The sequence below is a fragment of the Terrapene carolina genome, unplaced genomic scaffold, assembly GCF_002925995.2.
Source record: "Terrapene carolina triunguis isolate 2854851 unplaced genomic scaffold, T_m_triunguis-2.0 Scaffold139, whole genome shotgun sequence".
Classification (NCBI taxonomy): domain Eukaryota; kingdom Metazoa; phylum Chordata; order Testudines; family Emydidae; genus Terrapene; species Terrapene triunguis.
Genome location: NW_020664490.1, coordinates 15,387,439 through 15,402,099, shown reverse-complemented (window position 1 = coordinate 15,402,099; position 14,661 = coordinate 15,387,439). Strand labels below are relative to the sequence as shown.

Sequence of the window (14,661 nt, the reverse complement as noted above, 5' to 3'; positions counted from 1 at the left end):
TTTAGTGATTTACAAATTCCCCCCCGGACGCTATTTTTAACACAAAAAGCAGGACATGTCCGGGTAAATCCGGATGAATGGTAACCCTAGCCTTGATGCTTAAAATAAAATAAATAGTTTCATGAGTTTTTATTTATTTTTGGTGCCACACAGCTCAGCTTAGAGATACTCACTTATGAATTTGTACATTTGTGTGTTAAGATACATCTTACACAGGAAAAAAAACAACAACCCACAGCAGAGAGTCTCAGCCTGGGTCAACTGAGTTGAGCTCTCAGGTTCTGTTACAGGGCTAAACATAGCATTGTAAACATTTGGGCTGAAACCCAGCTCACCCATTCAATGATGATTCCCCCTTTACAATTACATTTTGAGACCTGCAAGTTTTTAATCCATTTAATTAGTGCCCTATTAATTGTATATTCTAGTTTTTTTTTTTTTTTTTATCACAATGTCCTGTGATCCTAAGTATTTTGTATTAACAGAATGGTCCAGCAAGCTCATTAGGCAGCTCTTTTAAAACTCTTGAATGCAAGTGTTCTGGAGTTGCTGATTTAAAAATGTCTAACTTTAGTAGCTCCTATTTAACATCCTCCATAAATACTAGTGGAATGGAAAGAGTATTCTTATCACCATATGATAAGACTATATCATCTGTTTTCCCCAAATACAGAACAGAAATATTTATTGCACACTTCTGCCTTTTCTGCATTATTATTAAGTCTACCATTTTCATCTAGTCATGGACCAATACCATTGTCAGGATTCTTTTTGTTCCTAATATATTTAAAAAAACTCTTTCTTATTGTCCTTAACTGTGCTGGCCATAGATTTCTCTTTGTGTCCCTTTGCTTCATCTATCAATTTTCTACAATTCTTACTTGATTAATATTCATTACTATCAACTTTCACCTTCTTCCATTTGTTATATATTTATAGCTGCCTTCACTTCCCCTCTTAACCAGGTCATTTTTTAAAACCACTATGGCCTTCTTCCTTGATTGTGGCATTTTTTGGCATCTCTAGGATGTTCATAAATGATTCCCAATTATTCACATTTTTCTGATTAAATTCTTCCTTCTAGCTCAGGAGTAGGCAACGTATGGCATGTGTGCCGAAGGCGGCACGCAAGCTGATTTTCAGTGGCACTCACACTGCCTGGGTCCTGGCCATCCAGCTCTGCATTTTAATTTAATTTTAAATGAAGCTTCTTGAACATTTTAAAAACCTTATTTACTTTATATACAACAATTGTTTAGTTATATATTATAGACTTATAGAAAGAGACCTTCTAAAAACGTTAAAATGTATTACTGGCACGCAAAATCTTAAATTAGAGTGAATAAATGAAGACTCAGCACACCACTTCTGAAAGGTTGCGAACCCCTGTTCTACCTGATTTGGTTCATTCTTCAGATGTCAGTCTCCCATCATATATCGCGTCCATTTATGTGTAACTCTCAGGAGAAGGAAACCATTGCTGCTGTAACCTGTTTTTAAGGACTGTTTTTACCTTTAGGTTTTTTTGTAACTTTCACATCATATATATCACTCTTGTCATGGCACTGTACAGAATTCATCTGTGATTTGAGTATTCAAATATATAAAATGGACCTTTTGCACTACATTGGTTTTGAAATGATTTCTGCCACCAGACATCACCAATGTAGTGCAAAAGTTCCAATGTGCTCTTTCATATCTCAGTAGAGAAACCTGCTAGTATATTATTATAGATATGGTCCTTGAAAGCAACTTTTACCTAGACTTTAATGACTAAATTTTGCTAGTAGGGAGATCTGTACTGACATCTACTATAACTGAGCCAGAACAGTGTATGCATTATTGGTTAGTGGTTCATTCCTTTGGTGTACTACCCTTTAAAGAACAAGGTACAAAATCCTAGGCAGGTAAGCATCGTGCCTTCAGCCACCTGAGAAATACAGCAGAAGCGGTGTGGCACATACTGGTGTGGTTATTGCTATTCCACTGTATTTAAAAGATTATAAATGGCAGCTTAAAGCACAGGAATAATACTGCTACCAGAGGCTCTCCAAAACCATTAAAATGTTAGTAAACATCCCTTTGTAGTAGTTAAATTGAGACACAGATGGTCATGCTCTGAACTCACTCTGTCTGGTAGAAATCCAAACTAACTCCATTAAAATGCAGTGTTATCACTTACGCTAATGCAGTGATCTTGGTTACTCTGGTGGAAATCCAGTGGAGTTAGTTTGGATTTATACCAATGTAACTGAAATCATAATCTGATCCACAGGAATTAAGTGACTTGCTCAAGGTCACACAGCAAGCTGGTGTCAGAGTCAACAATAGAGCCTATTTCTCCTGACTCATAAGCCTGTAGTTAAATCACTATACCATGCTCTTCCCCTATGTGTCTATTTAAGGAAGAGAAGAAGTCTTTTAGGCATAACTGTGATGTGAAAGAATAGTTCCTAGGTAAAAGGGGGTCGGGAAAAATCTCAGTACAATAGGTGTTATCATGCCAGTGCTGGGCAAGCAAAGAAAGCAGGTAGCAGGTGGGCTGTCAGCTCTTCTATAACTTTTTTTCCTGGTATAAAGAAGCCCTGGAGAAGGAGACTTTTTAGACATGGGAGGGAGGAGGGGCAGTTAAACCTAGAAATAGAAACAATGACTGGACAGCGAGTGGAACAACCCTTCACACTCACACACACTCATACCACACCTTGCTTCAGAGCCTTTGTTACTCCACTACCTCCCCCTAAGATACCTGGAGGGTCTGAAAATGATTCTGTATAAGAGATGCATCCTCCTTACCCATTCTTGCCTGAATTTCCCCTTCCATTTCACCTTTAAAAGGTAACATCCTTCATTTAAAAAATGCAGAAGTAATGCTGCTACAAAGCCCTGCCTCTGTCCCTGGTACTGCCCAAGACTGTGGCCCTGATACTTCACCATTAAAGTCAATGATAGCTTTGCCACTGACTTCAAAGAACATAGGATAAAGCCCTATAACAGCTGCTACTGCTCCACTAGTCGCTTCTTGAATCCCTCCCCCAATCTATGTTCAGAACACAGACCACGGAACACTTTCCCGAGGGAATTGGTAGAGGCTCCGTTACTTGGAACATTTAAAATGGGGATGAGAACATGAACTAGCAGGAACAAAACGACATTCTAGGAAGCTGGGGCTAAATGACTTAGGATATTTTTACTTCTATATTTAACTTGTTTAAATTTAAGACCTGTCAAAGTGATTGTTCATTTTGTATAATACCTAGAATGCTTAAAATATTTGCAAGAGCTCCAGAACTCAAGTACTCCAGCTAGCTATCATTATTGGAAAAAGACAGCAACATACTGTTCTGAGGGTTTTTTGTTTATTCCGTGAGCAAGTTATCAGTGCTTGTCATATGTCTTTTGATTAACTTTTTTAAAGCTTTTTCTCTGCAAACATGAGGGCTAGGAATTTACTTATTTTGAAAAATAAAGCTGAGAGTCTCATATACTCACTTGCCTCCAAAATCTGGAGCTTTAAGAAAAGCATAAAATATCACAAAATTGAGAGTTGTCAACACATTGTGAATAACCTGTGATTTCTATTAAAAATCTCTTTAGACAAACTTTCAGTCCCAGCTCACAATAAAAAGGGCTTATATTTTGATTTGTAAAATGAAATCTCAGATTAATTGGTAACCATAAAAGTTTATTAGCTCCTTCAGGAATGAATAAAATTTTCAAAGGTTCAGAGTTATATAGTGAACAGCTGCAAAATTAACTACCTAGCCTTCTTCAAAATACTGAACAGCACTAGTTCTTGTTGTGGACAATAAATTGAATAAAACTAATGAGGAACTTCTAGACTGAGTCTCTGAGATATGACATAAAGAAGGAAAAAAAGAGACAGAAAAGACTTCTCCAAAAGGTAAAAACCTCATTCTTCAATGAATCATATCTCTAAGATCAATTTTACGGTTTCCTTCAAACTTTGTGCAAAGGACAATTCAGTTTCTCCTCTGTCTACAGAATGCACATTAGAAATTTCAGGTGCAAAGCATTTTTGGAGATATTAGACATTGGATGGGGAGGAGGATCAAATTCCAGCAGTATTGGAAAACTAGTTACAGCCTCAAAAAGAGTTTCTTCCGTAGTTGTGTAGTCTCTATGGATATTTTTAACATTCCTGCAGAATGTCCGCTATCCTGAGGGCACATTCAGAATAATTTCCATAGTGAGCTATTTTACTATAAAAATAACTGGTGTAGGTTTTAAGCAGTTTGACAGTTTAAAGCAGTGGTTCTTAACCTGGGGTGCACGCACCCCTTGGGGGTGCCAGATGCCCTTTCTCGAGGGGCGAGACATGTCAGATTTTTGTAAAGGTAAATCATCGAAAACACAAATTAAGCACAGGCACGTAAGTACAACTACTTTGTTTCATCAAACCTATGTATTTATTAACATTATACATTTTTTAACAATTACTGTAATATACAAACAAAGAAAATACCTAGGTTTAAAGAACTGACCTATTTCAATGATTTTTGAGAAGGGGTGCGAGAACATATTTTGAGAACCAAAGGGGTGCAGGCTGCAGTAACGATTAAGAACCACTGGTATAAAGCAAATTAAATTAAGTCAGTAGTTTCCTTTGCCAAATTTGTGTATGATCTTTAAAGATTTAAACATAGTACAGCCCTGCTGAACTAAGATTTTTGTCTTGCAGATCTGAGTACAGCCGCATGTCCTCTACAAGCAGTGAGTATAATTTTAAGACCTTTTTAAAAATAAAATCTCACCCTTTTCTTTTTCATTTGCTATCTGTTAATGTCTGCTTAATGCAATAAAGAAATCTCCAGGTTTTCAAATTACATTACAGTGATATGTCTTGGATCCATCTACATTATTCTCCATCACGAGCAGCGATGAGTTTAAAAATCAAAGGAATAATATAAAAGGAGAAATAAAAAGACAAATAAAAGTTTTGATTAACAGACCTTTTACACAAACCCTGTATACAATTTAAAAAGCCTCTTGGCTATTATGTTTACTGAAAGCAGTTCTTCAGTGTATGGGCGGGATTTGCAAAAACACTTGACACTAGATTAACTCTGCTCCCGTTAAGATCAATATTAAAATTCCCTAAATCTTGGTCCTGCTTTACACAGCAGCACGAAACACACTTTTATATGCCCAGTTTGCACTGACTCAACTGATCCTTGTGTGATCTGGACGAGTGTAGAGAGGGCTCATGCAAATGATCATTTAAATATTTCCTCTCACCATCTCTTTCCTCCACCACCAAGCAGATCTTCATCCCTAGCCTCTCACTGGGCCTGTGAAGTTCACTGCAGTAGGCTCTGGGGCTTCAGTAACCCATGCAGAGCTGTTGTAAGTGAAAAAGAGGGACTGAGATGAGTCCCCAAAATACAATTGGAAGAGGAAAAAGTAGTCCTCAAAGATCACAGGAGGGAGTGGCCCTGATCACTATGTGGGTGGTGTCCTAGATTGGTCCTGTATTCCACTGCAAAGTGACAGCTCTATTTCAAAGCTGTTAGCAGGGAGATGGCATACGTAATTCCCTGGGAACTCTGCTATCTGCATGGTAAGGACCCCATCCATGCTCTGCTTGGAACTCAGTTTGGAAACAGTAGCTCAATGAACAGATTGGTTGGCCAGTGTGGATAGGGCCAGACTGAGTTACAACCATGCTTGAAGAGATAAACATTACCCTATCTTCTTATGATTTTAGAGTGAGAACACAATTCTGAAACATGGTTTGGCTATTCAATGTGAATAGGGCCTCAGAGTTTGTAATGATTAATGTCATTTCAGCAAAGGCCACAGGAATTAGAAATGAGTGAGTGCCTATTATAAAGTGGTGCCAAGAAAACATAAGGGGAGAAAATTCTGTAAGGCATTTCTTCGTTTGAGTTTTAAAGAAGTGAGAAAGTGAACAATGTTTTCCAGCCTTTCCAAATATTTCTTATGAACAGATTAGATTTCAGGTTAACTAAGTGATAAAAGATGAAACACAGTATCTGGTTTCTTTTTTCCTGTGATGTGGCAAATTTTTCTGCTTTCGCTGAAAGGAACTTCACATGGTTGCTTTTCAGTCTTCTACAATAATGACTTTATCTTCCCAAAAATATTCTGTCATTTATTGGAAGAACTGTATCTACTACTCTCTGAATCCCAGAAATGGTTGTTCAAGCAAAACTGCAAATAAAGCCCTCTATCAATGTAAGATGGCATCTCTCCAGCTAATTCCCTCCTGATTTCTCCTCATAGATGCAAGCTGTTACTCAAAGTGAACACTACAGAAATTCACAAAGATGACTTTCCCACCCTGCAGCCCTAATTCTCTTATAATCAGAAGAAAGCTGTCAAATATCCTCCATGCACATGATTCTGGGTGAAACGGGGTTTCTCTGGACAGTTCCACACATGTGTCCAGCTCTCAGACTAATTCCACAGGGTATCACCTAGCCAGAAGGAATAATTTGAGGTTTTATCTATCTCCTATTGAAGTCAGTGGGAGTATTTTCATTGAATTCCAATTCACTGAGAGTTGTATCAGGCCCTTAAAGAATAAATTTATCTACATGTCTGAATCCTGAGCTGATGTGACTGACAAAGGGCTAGCTGTCTCTTCTGTCTGTCTGCTGGATGTATGTCTCCCGCTAGCAGTTCAGGCCTTTAGCCTAAGAATGTTCTTATTATTTGAATATATTCCTGGTTTCCTACTGGCAGGGCTCATTCTCTATATGATTGGCGGGGTGGGGAGGGAACATTCAATAAATCAGCTCTTTGCATTTTTATTAAAAGAATTTTTATCTGATATGCTGTTCCTGTTCATTTCCCTCCAGTAACCCAGTTTTTGGCCGTGTATTAGAGTGTATACTACCAGGCCTGGTCAGTATCCTGGGCAGTGACCCAGATTATGGGCCCAATAATAATAATTTGACAAATGAACTCACCGATGAGTTTAAAGCAAAGTATTTCTCGTCTAGACATTGACTTGTAATCAATTATTTATTTGTATTACTGCTGTGTTGAGTAAAAACAATAGGAGCAAACTCATCTTGGTAATTCTTATTCGTAATAGATTTGTACATACAAGTGATTTTAGTTATATGCCAGCTGCAGTTTGTCACGTTAAATGTGGTGACCTAGATGTTTTGCTGACCAAGGCAGTCCAGGATGTGGTGGGGATTACAATAGTATTTTAACACCAGTCCTTTGTCAGTACTGGGAAGTATTATCATTCCAGCAGAGACAGAAAAGTTCAAGAGACAGGACAGCCTTTTTACATACAAACTTAAAAATGTGTTGTCTCTTTTCTGCTTCCAAGACAAATGAGGCTGGGGTAGCACCACAAATCATGGGATTTAGTTTTGTATTTCATAGGCGTTGTGTGGTCAGGCTGTTCAGAAAGCACAAGAGGAATAATAATATTTGAGTAGATCAGACTGTGAACTCTTCAGGGCAGGAGCTACTTTTCTATTCTCTATAGAGCACCTACTATGAGCAGGCACCAAATCTGATTGGGATCTCTAGTTGCCACTGAATTACAAATAATAAATTGTAATAGCTTGGTTTAAAACTCTTTAGAAAAAAGAGTAGAGGTTAGCTCTTGGCTTTACAAGTCCACATGAAAACTCATTGCTCCACATCCTGATATTAAATCACTTGACAGCAATGATTTCCATGTCCCCAGTAAAGCGTAAAAACAATGGAGTAATGTTTACTTTTATATTGCTGCTTTCATCCCAAAGGACTTCACAAATTATGTGCATACTATAGAGATCCCCTAAATTGAACTGCCAAGGTTGAGACTAGCAACTAGCCAACACATAGCAGACTGCAAAACAGTTTGGAGAAGGGAAGAGAAGAAATTTGGGGCAGAGATACTAGGGCAAACCCCTACTCTTACTAAAGATTCTCTGTCAATTTTAATTTTTGTCTGATCTGCAAATGTGTCTTCTGAAAGACCCCTTTCCTATGAATGGTAGTTTTCTAACCCAGAAGGATAAAAAGCTTTGCTGGTCCTGCCAGGATTGTAATCTGTGGTTCTGTGGAGTGTTGGATTTCAAATTTGAATCTTAAACTCGTAAGCCATTCTTTCTGGCAAATTTCTGAATCAAGTCAGCTGGGCAAGAGTTTACTGCAGAGATGCCAAAGAAGAAACTAGGAAAGAATGTGTCAGGTGACTTCATTGCATTCAGTTTAGTTGCTCATTGTGCAGACTGTTAAACTCTGCTGCAGAGAAGACTGCAAAAGTTTTGTAGGCTACTCTGCCAATACAAAAGCATAAGAAAGCCATAGGCCTGAGAGGAAGTGTGAAAATATGATTAGGAAGACCATAAAAGAACAGCTAGCCACAGACTCAAAAAGTTATTGCAGAAAAAATAAGTACAGCAGAAGCAGGAATCCTGCTAAACAACTAGTGGGGCCACTGGACATTCGAGATGCTAAAGGAGCACCCGAGAACAATAAGGCCATTGTGGAGAAACTAAATGAATTCTTTGCATCAGTCTTCATGGCTGAGGATGGGAGGGAGATTCCCAAAACTGAGCCATTCTTTTTAGGTGACAACTCTGAGGAACTCTCCCAGATTGAGGTGTCATTAGAGTAGGTTTTGGAGCAAATTGATAAATTAAACAGTGATAAGTGACCAGGACTAGATGATATTCACCCAAGAATTCTGAAGGAACTCAAATGTGAAATTGCAGAACTACTAACTGTATTCTGTAACCTATCATTTAAATCAGCTTCTGTACCAAATGACTGGAGGATAGCTAATGTGACACCAATTTTTAAAAAGGGCTCCAGAGGTGATCCCAGCATTACAGGCCGGTAAGCCAGACTTCAGTACTGGGCAGACTGGTTGAAACTACAGTAAAGAACCAAATTGTCAGACACATATATGAACATAATTTGTTGGGGTAGAGTCAACATGGTTTTTCTAAAGGGAAATCATGCCTCACCAATCTATTAGAGTTCTTTGGGGGTGTCAACAAGCATGTGGAAAAGGCGGATCCAGTGGATATAGTGTACTTAGGTTTTCAGAAGGCCTTTGATGAGGTCCCACACCAAAGGCTCTTAAGCAAAGTAAGTTGTCATGGGATAAGCGGGGAAAGTCCTCTCATGGATTAGTAACTGGTTAAAAGATAGGAAACAAAGGGTAGGAATAAATGGTTAGTTTTCAGAATGGAGAGAGGTATAAATAGTGGTGTCCTCCTGGGGTCTGTATGGGGTCCAGTCCTATTCAATATATTCATAAATGATCTGGAGAAAGGGGCAAACAGTGAGGTGGCAAAACTTGCAGATGAATCCAAACTACTCAAGATAGTTAAGTCTCATGCAGACAACGAAGAACCACAAAAGGATCTCACAAAACTGGGTGACTGGGCAACAAAGTGGCGGATGACATTTAATGTTGATAAATGCAAAGTAATGCACATTGGAAAACATAATCCCAACTATACATCTAAAATGATGGGGTCTAAATTAGCTGTTACCACTCAAGAAAGAGATCTTGGAGTCATTGTGGATAGTTCTCTGAAAACATCCACTCAGTGTGCAGCAGCAGTCAAAAAAGCGAACAGAATGTTGGGAATCATTAAAAAAGGTCTACATAATAAGACAGAAAATATCATATTGCCTCTATATAAATCCCTAATACGCCCACATCTTGAATACTGCATGCAGATATGGCCACCCCATCTCAAAAAATATATATTGGAATTGGAAAAGGTTCAGAAAAGGGCAACAAAAATGATTAAGCATATGGAACGGCTTCCATATGAGGACAGATTAATAAGACTGGGATTTTTGAGCTTGGAAAAGAGACGACAAAGGGTAGGGTGACCAGATGTCCCGGTTTTATAGGGACAGTCCTGATTTTTGGGTCTTTTTCTTATATAGGCTCCTATTACCCCCCCACCCCCCTGTCCCGATTTTTCACATTTGCTGTCTGGTCACCCTAACTAAGGGGGAAAAGGATAGAGGTCTATAAAATCATGACTGGTGTGGAGAAAGTAAATAAGGAAGCGTTATTTACTCCTTCTCATAACACAAGAACTAGGGGCACCAAATGAAATTAATAGGCAGCAGGTTTAAAACAAAAGGAAGTAATTATTTCACACGAGGCACAAAGACAGAAGATAGCTACAGACAGGGGGAGTACTAGAAAACAGTGAGACAGGGCTGGTTACTATGGTAGGCCGTGGTCTCAGCCTACCAACCATTGTGAAGTTTTTGTCAAGTTATGCTTTTGAGACGCTGCCAGCAGCCTCTATGTCTGCCTTTTGATTAAGTAGAGTTTTGGAGGATCTTCTCCATATCTCCAGCTCGGCATGTTCTTCGCATTTGTGATAACAGAGCTGGGTGACATTTTTTCAGCTGAAAAATTTTTTTTACTGAGAAAATGCAGATTTGGGTCAACCAAAACATTTTGTGACTTTGTGTCAATTTAAGTAAATTTTGTTGATCAAAACAAAAAGAGAAAAAAAAAAAAGTCAAAACAGATCATTTTGATTTTTCAGGCTAGATTCACAAGGGGATTTCAGCACCATTCACAGCATTGAGGTAGAGCTGCTGCTCCCCCTCATACCCAATAGCCCAGTGGTTAGGGCACTCATCTGGGTTATAGGAGACCCAGGTTTGAATCTTCCTCAGGCATGTGGACTTGAACCCAGGTCTTTCTCCACTCAGAAGACTGCCCTAATCACCAGGCTATTGGCTAATATGGGGTGGGGCTTTCTAAGGGTATGTCTACACCATGAAATTAGATCGATTTTTATAGAAGTCGATTTTTAGAAATTGATTTTATACAGTCTATTGTGTATGTTCCCACTAAGCGCATTAAGTTGGCGGAGTGTGTCCTCGCTACCGTGGCTAGCATTGACTTACAGAAGGGTGCACTGTGGGTAGCTATCCCACAGTTCCCGCAGTCTCCGCTGCCCATTGGAATTCTGGGTTAAGCTCACAATGCCTGATGGGGCAAAAACATTGTTGCGGGTGGTTTTGGGTACATGTCGTCAGTCGCCCCTCCCTCACTCCCTCCCTCCATGAAAGCAACGGCAGACAATCGTTTTGCGCCTTTTTTCCTGGGTTACCCATGCAGATGCCATACCATGACAAGCATGGAGCCCGGTCAGCTCACCGCTGCTGTTGTCAGCATTTGTAAACACCTCGCGCATTATCCTGGAGTATGTGCAGAACCGGGCTAAGAGACGCCAGCACGAGGATGATTGTGATGAGGACATGGACATAGACATTCCTGAAAGCACGGGCTGTGGCAAGTGGGACATCATGGAGGCAGTGGGGCTGGTTGATACAGTGGAATGCCAATTCTGGGCCCGGCAAACCAGCACAGACTGGTGGGAACACATAGTGTTGCAGGTATGGGATGATTCACAGTGGCTGTGAAACTTTTTGCATGCGTAAGGCCACTTTTCTTGAACTTTGTGAGTTGCTTTCTCCCGCCCTGAAGCGCAGGAATACCAAGATGAGAGCTGCCCTGACAGTTGAGAAATGAGTGGCGATAGCCCTGTGGAAGCTTGCAACGCCTGACTGCTACCGGTCAGTCGGGAATCAATTTGAAGTGGGCAAGTCTACTGTGGGGACTGCTGTGATCCAAGTAGCCAATGCAATCACTGATGTTCTGTTATCAAGGGTAGTGACTCTGGGAAATGTGCAGGTCATAGTGGATGGCTTTCCTGCAATGGGGTTCCCTAACTGTGGTGGGGCAATATACAGAATGCATATCCCTATTTTGGCACCGGACCACCTTGCCAACCAGTACGTAAACCGCAAGGGATATTTCTCAATGGTGCTGCAAGCACTGGTGGATCACAAGGGACGTTTCCCCGACATCAACGTGGGATGGCCGGGAAAGGTGCATGACGCTTGCATCTTTAGGAACTCCGGGCTGTTCAAGCAGTTGCAAGAAGGGACTTACTTCCTAGACCAGAAAATTACCGTTGGGGATGTTGAAATGCCAATAGTTATCCTTGGGGACCCAGCCTACCCCTTGCTCCCATGGCTCATGAAGCCATACACAGACAGCCTGGACAGTAGTAAGGAGCAGTTCAACCATAGGCTGAGCAAGTGTAGAATGGTGGTAGAATGTGCCTTTGGACGTTTAAAAGCTCGCTGGCGCTGTTTGCTGACTAGGTTAGACCTCAGTGCAACCAATATTCCCATTGTTATTTCTGCTTGCTGTGTGCTCCATAATATCTGAGAGAGTAAGGGGGAGACGTTTATGGTGGGGTGGGAGGTTGAGGCAAATCGCCTGGCGTCCGATTTTGAGCAGCCAGACACCAGGGCGATTAGAAGAGTACAGCTAGGCCAGCTGCGCATCAGAGAGGCTTTGAAAACCAGTTTCACGACTGGCCAGGGTACCGTGTGACAGTTGTGTGTGTTTCTCCTTGATGCAAACCTGCCCCCTTTGTTGGTTTTTAATTCCCTGTAAGCCAACCACCCTTCCCCTTTGAAATAAAGTCACTATTGTTTTGAAACCATGCATTCTTTATTAATTAAAAAAAAAAGTGAGAACTGACAAGGTATCCCAGGTGGGGTGGGGTGGGGTGCAGGAGGAGGGAAGGACAAGGCCACATAGCTTATTGTAGCCCCATTACAAATCAAAACTGTTTGAATGACAGCCCTCTGTTGCGTGGGCCATCCTCTGGAGTGGAGTGGCTGGGTGCCCGTAGCCTCCCCCACCGCGTTCTTGGGTGTCTGGGTGAGGAGGATATGGAACTTGGGGAGGAGGGCAGGCGGTTATACAATGGATACAGCGGGGATCTGTACTCTTATTGGCTTTCCTGCAGCTCCAACAGACGCTTCATCATGTCCGTTTGCTCCCCCATTAGCCTCAGCATCGCCTCCTGCCTCTGCTCTTTGCACTCACTTAATGCTTTCCTGGCCTCTGCCACTGAATTCCTCCATGCATTCAGCTGTGCCCTATCAGTGCAGGAAGACTGCATGAGCTCGGAAAACATTTCATCGCAAGTGCTTTTTCTCCTCTCCCCCCCCCCCCCCCCCGCCTTCTAACCTGCGATAACCTCAGGGACGTAGATAATAGGGGGAACATAGAAAAAATTTGCACGGGGGGGGTAAAAAGGGAGAGTAAAATTTAACATGATACATTTCTGAGAACAAAAGGGAGACTCTTTCACAGTGAATCAAGCAAATTCACAGCAGACAGCACATGTGCTTTAGGTACAAGGTCATATTTTGCCTTCTATATTGAGCGCATGCTGGTATGGTGACACATCACACATGGCTGGGCAACAGAATTCGGTTTCCAGGCAGCCATGGTAAGTCTTTTGGTAAGCGGGGTTGGCTTCTTACGCCTTCATAACATGTGAGAATGATTTCAAACTACAGCACCATCCTTTCCCATAGCAAGCACTGCTGGTTGGGTTTCACATTTAAAAGGAGGGACTGCCATTTTCAGGTGGTTGTGCAGCACACACCTCCCACCACCCCACTGTGTGGCTATTCTCTGGAATGATCCCTTCACCCCTCCCCCCCCGCCACGTGGCTATTCTCCGGGAAGATCCCTTTTAGCCAAGCGCAAACAGCCCAGCATGAGCAGGATCCTTTTACTGTTCCTTTACAAAAATTCCCCTATTTCAACCAGGTGACCATGAATGATGTCACTCTCCTGAGGCTAACCCAGAAAGGTATAGACCGAATGTTGCTTGAATGCGACCAAAACCCAGGACCATTCACTACTATGCTTTGTGCTGCAATGATTCCAGACTACTTGCTACTGGCTTGGCATGGTAAAGTGTCCTACCGTGGAGGATGAAATAAGGCAGTCCTCCCCAGAAACCTTCTGCAAAGGCTTTCAGAGTACCTCCAGGAGAGCTTCATGGAGATGTCCCTGAAGGATTCCCGCTCCATCCCCAGACTCATTAACAGACTTTTCCAGTAGCTGTACTGGCCGCGAATGCATCCCAATTCTTCAGGGTAAATCAAACATTAAACACTATTGTTTTTAAACCCTGTACTATAGTTACAAATGTGCACTCACCAGAGGTGCCATCTCCAGCTTCAGGGTCGGGGATCCTGCCTTGGGAGGGTATTGACTCCAGGGTGATGAAAAGGTCCTGGCTGCCGGGAAGAACGGATTCACCGCTTGCCTATCTCTGCTGCTGCTCCTCTTCCTCATCCACAGAATCCTCTGCCCTGTTGCGTGAGACTCCCCCCCCACCTGCAGGTGTCCACGGACAGTGGTGGGTAGTGGTAAGGTCCCCCCCTAGAATGCCATGCAGCTGGTCATAGAAGTGACTTGTATGGAGCTCTGACCCAGAGCGACCGTTTGCCTCCTTTGTCTTTTGGTAGGCTTGCCTGAGCTCCTTAACTTTCATGTGGCATTGCTGTGTGACCCTGTTGTAGCCTCTCTCCATCATGCCCTGTGTGATTTTGGCATCTATTAGCATTTCTTCTTTTTGATCCGAGTTCTGCTTGCACAGATTCTTCTCCCCATACAGCAATCAGATCCAGTTTCTCCCTTTCGGTCCATGCTGGAGCTCGTTTGCGATTCTGAGGGGACTGCATGGTCACCTGTGCTGCTGAGCTAGCCACACTGACCAAACAGGAAATGAAATTCAAAATTTCCTGGGTCTTTTCCTGTGTACCTAGCTAGTTCATCAGAGTTCAAAGCCC

The 14,661-nt window shown here is 41.7% G+C and overlaps 1 protein-coding gene across 1 annotated transcript in view; it reads left to right on the top strand.

Moving 5' to 3' along the window:
* Window positions 1–14,661, top strand: part of LOC112104759 (protein FAM124A) — a 77,944-nt gene that overhangs the window by 8,057 nt on the left and 55,226 nt on the right. The window contains exon 2 of the mRNA XM_026653507.2: window positions 4,703–4,734. Within this exon, the coding sequence (XP_026509292.1) occupies window positions 4,703–4,734 (32 nt within the window). The remainder of the gene's footprint in view (window positions 1–4,702; window positions 4,735–14,661) is intronic.